At 41.7% G+C, this 9,252-nt stretch overlaps 1 protein-coding gene across 1 annotated transcript; it reads right to left on the reverse strand.

Moving 5' to 3' along the window:
• Positions 1–6,797: 6,797 nt before the first annotated feature.
• On the reverse strand, positions 6,798–8,874 carry LOC121745719 (pectinesterase-like). Its single transcript, XM_042139691.1, has 2 exons — positions 8,001–8,874; positions 6,798–7,492 (listed from the first exon to the last, which is right to left on the reverse strand). Exons 1-2 carry the CDS (start codon positions 8,872–8,874, stop codon positions 6,798–6,800), a joined length of 1,569 nt encoding a protein of 522 aa, XP_041995625.1.
• Between the last annotated feature and the right edge of the window lie 378 nt (positions 8,875–9,252).

Here is a 9,252-nt window from a genome sequence, read left to right on the forward strand (position 1 = left end):
AAACGCTAACGCGTACCAACTAAAATCTATTCTGTTTGTTTTGTATGAAAACCTGAAACAGGCACGTAAATAAGACGTGCACCCAATAAACCACCATTATATTCATTCAGTGTTGGTATTTCTTTTTTATTTTTAGTTACAACTTACAAACTTTTCAAATATTAAAACAATTCCTACCTTATCTACTTGGACCATGTTTCCCCGATTTTATCTTTTCTTTTCAAAAACCGCAACTTTGCATAAAGTGATAAAACAAGTTTTTGGGCATCATAAAACAATTTTTATTACAAGTCCATTAGAATTATACAAGTACAATTTGTTTACTTATTTAATCATCATTCCGCATCGGGCTAATGTCATGTGTTCAAATCATTACCACTTTATATAATACGACTTCTCTGCTGCATGAATTTTGACTATTAAATATTAAGCCAAAGCATACTTTATTGGGATTAATAAAAAATAATAATTTATGAAAAACCCCTGTTCATATTTTGGAACATATATGACCAGAGAACTTACGTCAGGTTGTAATTAGATTATGCTCATTACTTGGGACCATGTTGTTCTGTAAATTATAATTGGTCAAATACCCCAACTTTATTGAAAACATTCTATTTATTGTTTCTCAAAGATAGATTTAATTAATGGATTACTTCTTCCGTAGTTCTTCCTAATAATTAATCAGGTACATCGGCCAATGAATTAAATAAAATAAAAATGAGAATGACAATGTCTCATGATGAGTATTTTAACAAGGGAATAAATAAATGTTATCCTTATAATTATACATATAGTACTACTAATTAAGCTACAGGATATATATGATTGATAATAGCTGGAAACAGTAAATAATATTAAACTATTTTCAGGACTTGCTAGAAATCTGATTCTTATAATAACTCTATCTTATTATTTCTAGTTTAGAGTAGTATAAGCTTTAGAATATATACTTAAAATACTCTTATATTAAGTACAAATCACCAAATCAGTATAGCTATATATTGAATTCTTTGTATGATTTATGGATGTCTTGAGATAACATGTAACAGAAGTATCAACACGAATTTTGTGTAAGATCTGATATGTGATACGTCTAAATGTTTTTATGCTATAATCGACTTTTTTTTTAACATTTTAAATTGAAAAACGATTTATAAACATTAATTGATTTGAAAAATAAATTTCATATTAATCATTTTTTAACATTTCGAAAAAAAAAATAAAATTTTAACTTAAATATTTATATATTTAAGAAAAAAAATATTTTTTTACTAAATACTATTGTATAATTAATTCGAATCAAGCTCGAAACTATGTTACGATTTGATATAAAATTTTCATATCACTTCTTGTTGGTTTCTGGATTACAAGAGATAACAAAACCGGGCGTAATACAACCCAAAAGAAAGGAAAAGGAGGAACTGAACTTAAAAATTACAACGTAGAATCGAAACTACTAAACCAATATGATTAGCCGAGTCGAGGAGACCTCTTCCCGCAAGACGAGATACGCCCCGGTAGTGCTCTTCGGTTTGGCGTGTCGTCCCCAAAGGTAAAACGGCTACGTCTCTATTGATGCAGCACCGCAATCAGTAGAGCTCCGGCGAACGGGATGGAGGAGAGAGCAGAGCTTCGACAGAAAGACAATGCAGAGAGAGGGAGAGAGCTTATGCAGAGAATGCTTGTATGTGTTGTGTCCTAATGCAGTGGTATGGCTAGCCTATTTATAGGCCAAGCCACCATGCAGGGTCAACCAGCCATTGAAGGCTCATCATGGCCAATTCGTAACCGACGTCGGTTACAGGCGTGTGGCAGGAGTGTGCCATCCGTGTGTGGAGCGTGTGGATTTCTCACGTGGCACCCGTGACTGTGCCTCGCTTGACGTCGTGTCAAGCCACTTGGATTGCTGACTCGGTGGTGGTCCAAAAAGAATAGTTTGGGCCAAGCCCCAAGCCCAAAGACCAATTGCCAAGATCCAAGTCCAAGTCCAAGATCAAGATCGAGATCGGAATCGAGATCGAGATCGGGATCGGGCTCGGGCCCGGGCCCGGGCCCGAGGCCCGCGGCCCACGCCCACGCCCACGAGCACGAGCACGGGCTCGGGCTCGGGCGGGGCGGGCGGCGGCGGCGGCGCGCGCGTGTGCGCGCGTGTGGGCTTTTTCACCCATCTTGATCCACTATAATTATTAAGTAACATAAAGTCACTTAATTTAAACACATTAAAGATGTATTAATCTTCCAATGTGGGATAATTAACACTAGTTAATTATTCCCTAAGCACATGCTCCAAGCTTTAATTAAAAGCTAATTATGCCCAACTTTAATCCACTATTTCTCACTCACCGGAAATCGGATTTGAGAAAGTGAATATACTACATTTATCTACGTAAAATGTAGATCGACGCTATATCATTTAATTTCACAAAATTAAATGTCTCGTCACATTTATTCTTTGGTCAAAACCATTGACCGGGCATATTTAATCCATGATTTTTACAATCCCCCACATGAGTGGAAATAGCCAAATGCATATGCATGCAGACATAAGCTCAACCCTCGAGAGGTATATAAGCATAAGGATAGGTAGTTGTTGACTTTGAACCCTCCATAGTCGACACCATCGGATACACAGGCGGCTTAGTAGCGCGATGCTTTGAACTAATCCCCCACGGCGTGTACCGAGACAATGGTGTTAACGCTTAAACACCTCAACCTCATCCGTTCTCACGTTTTGTGTCCATTGCGGTCTTGGACACCACTTTGGATTCATAAGTACGTTTTATGAAGCGACCACACTTCGCACTTACATAGGTGATTCTTAGTCAAGTACCTTGCCATACTTGGTCTCTTTGAGAACTCCATCTCTTTGAGATCCTTAAGAATCATTAAAAGTCATAGACTTAGCCTTTACCACAAGGCAAGTTCTCCAACACTCTATTGCTCTTAGGGAATAGATATAGTTGAGTGTTTCTCTTGAACTCTCATGGCTTAGTTGTCCCTTTGAACCAAGTTCTTGGGATCTCCAGTCATCATGGTTGGGTTACCACTATGATAATTCTTTAGTTTGTGGATTTCAAACCCATTCCCTCTAGCAACTTATTCATTTGATCACGGTTTAACCCTTTGGTTAGCGGATCCGCTAGATTATCTATTGACTTCACATAGTCAATTGTAATCACCCCTGTTGTGATCAAATGTCTCACGGTGTTATGTCGTCGACGTATATGTCGAGACTTACCGTTATAGAAGCCATTGTTTGCCCTTCCAATAGCTGCTTGGCTATCGCAGTGGATCAGCACTGGTGGCACTGGCTTAGACCAACATGGAATGTCTTCAAGGAAGTTCTTAAGCCACTCGGCTTCCTCACCGGCCTTATCCAAGGCAATGAACTCCGATTCCATTGTTGATCGGGCTATACAGGTCTGTTTTGTGGATTTCCACGATACAGCACCACCCCCAATAGTAAAGACGTATCCACTTGTCGAAAGTGAGTCTCTATTATCAGATATCCAATTGGCATCACAGTACCCTTCAAGTACCGGGGGGTATCTCGAGAAGAGTAGCCCATGATTTTGAGTATGTTTTAGATATCTCAAAACCCTCACAAGAGCTCTCCAATGCTCTTTGCTTGGATTGCTCGTGTAACGACTTAACTTGTTCACGGCACAAGCAATGTCAGGTCGAGTGCAATTAGTCAAGTACATAATGCACCCGATGACCCGTGCATACTCTTCTTGAGCAACGGGCTCGCCTTTGTTTTTGCTCAAGTGAACGTCGAGTTCAATTGGAGTTTTAACCGGCGCGCCATCATAGGCTTTGAATTTATTCAATATCTTCTCAACATAATGTGATTGTGTTAAGATGATTCCATCATTCGTTCTTAGAATCTTCATTCCAAGAATTACATCGGCTAGACCCATGTCTTTCATGTCAAAGTTTCTCTTTAACATGGCCTTTGTATCGTTAATTACTTGAGTGTTGCTACCCAAGATTAACATATCATCAACGTAGAGACACACTATAACATGACCGTTATTAGTGCTCTTGATGTAGACACATTTGTCACACTCGTTGATTTTAAACCCATTTGATAACATCACATTATCAAACTTCAAGTGCCATTGCAATGGCGCTTGTTTCAATCCATAGAGGGATTTAACCAGTTTGCAGACCTTTTTCTCTTGTCCAGGTACTACAAACCCTTCAGGTTGTTCCATATAGATTTCATCTTCTAGTTCACCATTTAGAAACGCAGTCTTTACGTCCATTTGGTGAATCTCAAGATTGTGCAATGCAGCAATCGCGAGAAGCACGCGGATGGAAGTAATCCTCGTTACAGGTGAGTATGTATCGAAGAAGTCATGTCCTTCCTTTTGTTTAAAACTCTTTACTACTAGTCGGGCTTTATACTTATCCACTGTTCCATCGGCCTTAAATTTTCTTTTAAGTACCCATTTACAACCCAGAGGTTTCGCACCTTCAGGTAGATCAACCAACACCCACGTGTGGTTTAGCAAAATTGAATCAATTTCGCTTTGAACAGCTTCTTTCCAATGCAACCCGTCTGGGCCATCGAAAGCTACTTTTATAGATGTCGGTTCTTCATCTAGCATAAAAGCAATGTAGTCAGGACCAAATGTTTTTGGTGTTCTGACCCTATTACCACGTCTTAGTACTGTATCATTAGGATCGGGCCTTGCACGCTTGCGCGATTCAGGTTCCGCATCCGCTGATTTAGAACTAGTGGCTTCTTCTTCCACTGGTTTAGAACTAGTGGCTTCTTCTTCAATTCTTGTCTCAGAATTGGTTACGACCTTTTCTTTGTCTTTGCAAGGAAATGTATTTTCGAGAAATACGGCATTCCTTGACTCAATTGTTGTCCCCACTGTTATAGTCGATATTTCAGACTTGTGAACAACAAATCGATATGCACTACTGTTAAGTGCATATCCAATGAAGATACCATCAACCGTTTTAGGTCCGATTGTAACTTCTTTGGGCGGAGGAACCATTACCTTTGCCAAACACTCCCACACTTTGAGGTATTTGTAGGATGGCTTCCTTCCCTTCCACAACTCATAAGGAGTAACATCTTTTCCTTTGAGAGGGATCTTATTCAAGATATAGTTGGCTGTCAAAACAGCTTCCCCCCACATGTTATGTGGTAATCCTGAAGTTAGAAGCAGTGCATTCATCATCTCTTTTAGAGTTCGATTTTTGCGTTCTGCAACACCATTAGATTGTGGTGAATATGGTGCAGTTGTTTGATGAATTATACCACTTGCGTTGCATAACTCCTCAAACGGGGCTACATATTCTCTTCCTCTATCGCTTCGAATCATTTTGATTTTACAACCAAGTTGATTCTCAACTTCGTTCTTATAATTTTTGAACGCCTCTATTGCTTCATCTTTACTTCTTAAAAGATAAATGTAGCAATATCTTGTGCAATCATCTATGAAAGTGATAAAGTACTTTTTACCACCTCTAGTTTGCACCATCTTTAAATCACATACATCCGTGTGAATTAATTCAAGGGGTTTTGTGCTTCGTTCAACCGAGTGAAACGACAACTTAGTCATTTTTGCTTCAAGACAAATTTCACATTTATCTTGATTATCCACTTCATTAGCCTTTAGTAAATCTAAATTCACTAATCTTTTAATGGCTTTTGAATTTACATGTCCCAATCTACAATGCCACAAATTTGAAGACTCAGTCAAATAAGAGGAAGTAGATGCCTTATTATTATTGGCCAATGGCTTTGCAACACTGCGAGTTGCTACACTAAGCTTGAAAAGCTCGTCGGTTACATAACCTTTTCCGAGGGATTTTCCAAACTTATACAAGACAAACCTATCAGACTCAAATACAAGTTTAAACCCCTTATTAACTAGTATTGATCCTGACACTAGGTTCTTGCGGATGTCCGGGACATGCAGCACATCCTTCAACGTGATAGTTAGGCCAGACGTCATCATGAGAATCACGTTGCCAACGCCGAGGACTTCGGACGATGCTTGATTCCCCATGTTGATTTTCCTCCCTTCGACAGCAGTGTAGGAGGCAAACTTGCTCCTGTCGGAGCAAACATGTGCAGTAGCGTCGGTATCAATATACCAACCACCATTGTTGTTGTTAACAAGGTTGACCTCTTCAGTGACCACAGCAATGAGGTCGTTTTCATCCCAGTCTTTGAACTCCTTCTCAACGACGTGGGCAGCCGGCTTCTTCTTCTTGCTGCGGCAGTCCTTTGCAAAGTGGCCTTGTTTGCCACACTTGTAGCAGTCGCCTTCAAACTTCTTTGAAGGCTGCTTTCCCTTCCCCTTGTCATTTGGACGGTTTGGGCGAGGGCGTTTGTTGGAGGGTCCGCCCCGCTCCAACAGATTGGCCTTGGCTTCATTTGGGGTGAATCCCTTAGCCTTTTGATCACTTTTGCGCACGTCGGCCTCGATGCGCAACTTCACGATCACTAATATTCATAATTAAATTCACTGTTAGGATTTTTAATCTCTAATTATAATTCATTAACCAACATTAGGATTTAATCTCAGATTGTGCATGCATTTGCATATATAAAGATCACTACAGCAAATATGCTATTAACAAGGATTTAAACAATTTATTCATGTCTTTGCTCAATTCCTATTAAATCTGAACCAGCAACACCAACACTGCTAGTTGGCTGTCATTGTCTTATTCAACATTCATTCAATAAGAATTACACACAGAGAAACAATCAAACAAATAAAAGAATCACATAAACTAACAGCACACATATATAGTTACAATATTCACAAGCCAACAGTAAACGGAACACCGGTAGCAGGCAGCCACTGTCGACCAAATATAAGGTTCGCCACCGTGAACTGGGCCGCCTCGTCCGTGTCGTTTATATCGTGGTAACCCGTCCAATTAACCCGGTTCTCGGTAGAAGCCCCCGGCCCGAAATTCCGATACTCCCCATAATACAAAGTATCCAATGCGAAGTCCGAATCGCCCCACTTGGACCACCCTTCCGGATCCACCAGACCGTCCAGATAGCTCTTCATCACCACCGTCCTCGAGTACTCCTGCCACGGCCGCCCCAGATACGTCTTCACCGATTCCACCACCGGTCTCAGCTCCGGCGCCGCCAGGATCCGGCAGTTGTGGATCGAGATGCCCGTGTTCTGATACGGGTCGCCCCGCCCCTGCGCCGTGATCACGTTGGCCTGCCCGCCTAGGGGCTTCCGGGCGTAGATGACGGAGTTCTGGATGACGACGGCGGCGTTGCCGAAGATGACGTCCACGGTGCCGTATATGTAGCAGGATTTGTAGAGCTGGCGCTGGGCTTGCGCGAACAGCGTGTCTTGGTAGCCTTCGAAGCTGCAAGCGTAGAACACCGAGAGGTCCGAGGCTGACCGGAGCGCCACCGCCTGCCCGTTCTCTGCCCCCGCCGTGTTGCGGAAGGTGATTCCACGCGCTATGAATCCATTCCCGTCCACGCCTGCACATCAAATTAATTAAACAAAAATGAGAACTGAAATCAATATATAAATCACATGAGTCACTGCTTCTATCACTAATTGATTTAGGTATGGAATCCATGGATTTCTGTCATGGTGCTCCCTCCATCCGTGATTAAATGTCTCATATTTGACCGGCATGATTTTAAGAAATTGTTTGACTTTGTGTAGGGAAGTTGGTAGAAAATTTAGTGGAATGTGGGTCTACTTTTACATATTAGTTTTATAATAAAATGTGAGTTGAATGAGTTAGTGGAATGTAGGGTTCACTTACCAAGTAGAGTAAAAGTGAAATGAGGCATTTAATGACGGATAAAAAAAATGAGACATTTAATAACGGACAGAGGGAGTATTATATAATTATGTAGGGAGGGAGTATTATATAATTATGTAAGTACTTAAATTTAAGTGACCCAATAGTATATCTGTTCTTAGAACCCATGGATTTGTATGATTTAGTTGAAATGTTTATAGTTAATGTGAAGTTACCAAATGTGGCAGTGCTGTATGTTGTGAAGCCGGCGGAGCAGCTCCGGTTGGAAGTGATGATGGTGTTTCTGACTCCGTCTCCGACCAACATCACCTTAGTCATGGTTCTGTTGACGAGAACGTTCTCCTCATACACTCCCTTCTTCACATACACGATCACCCTCTTCTTCCCTAGCCGGTTAGCCGTCGCGTAGTTTATGGCCTCCTGGATGGACCCGAACTGACCCGACCCGTCCTTGGACACCGTCACGTTCGCTCTCGACGCCCACACGTAATCCTGCAGAAGCTTCCGCTCTCCCTCTCCTAGCATTCTACGATCAGTGGACTTCTCCAACAGAGGCGCGTTCGCTGCGAGGCTGTTCCTTATCATCTCGGAAACGTTTGCGGTGAGGATCGGAGAGCTGAACTCGGGGAGGCTGAGCTGGCGGGATCCGGACACGCAGGTCTCGATGCTGGTCAGCGCCGCGCTGAGCCACGTCTGCGCGTCGTGGGCCATGCTTGCTTTGATGTTGATGCTTTGCAGTGTAGTGTTTAGTTGGAGGATAGTGTTGTCTATGAGATCTTCGCACTCTCGTTGCAGCATCTTCTTGCTTGTGGTGTCGGCCGTGGAGCTGAGCTCTCTGGCTAGGGTTTTGGCCGCCGCGGCCGTCTCCATCGCGGCCGCAATGGTCATGGTCCGGAAATCGTGGTGGGATTTGGGGTGGAGTTGGTTCATGTGGTGGTTGCAGGGGTTGGGGTGGGGGGTGGTGCTGCACCAATATTCGATGTTTGTAGTATTATCATGAACATGTGCCAATGCTTCATGCCAAGATGTGAGATGAAGGAATAATATTGGTAGTATTATGGTGGAGATTTTTGGGATTGTAGTAGCCATTGTGTTCTGATATTTTTGTTTGAGTTAAGAGATGTTGCCAAATTGGTAATTGGAAATGGTGGGAAACAAGGAGGGTTTGTGCAGTTAAATACTAAATGGGATTCAAATAGAATTAGTGTGCTTACTTTATGTTAAGAAGAAAGAGATAAAGTATATCCTTGTTTTATGGATCACTGCTATTGCAATCAAGCCGGCTGTAGGAAGTAGTGATTTTGTGGGCAGTTGAATACATGGAATTTGATCACTGTGACAGCATAAAACCGTGTGATTTTAGATTTGGAGGTGAAGCAACACGAATGGAAGAGGTAGTAAATCAATTAAATAATTAGAGAGGATATGGAGTAATGTTGAAATAGGAGCCAATAATATAGGAGTATA

Source organism: Salvia splendens, chromosome 8 (assembly GCF_004379255.2).
Source record: "Salvia splendens isolate huo1 chromosome 8, SspV2, whole genome shotgun sequence".
Taxonomy (NCBI): Eukaryota; Viridiplantae; Streptophyta; class Magnoliopsida; order Lamiales; family Lamiaceae; genus Salvia; species Salvia splendens.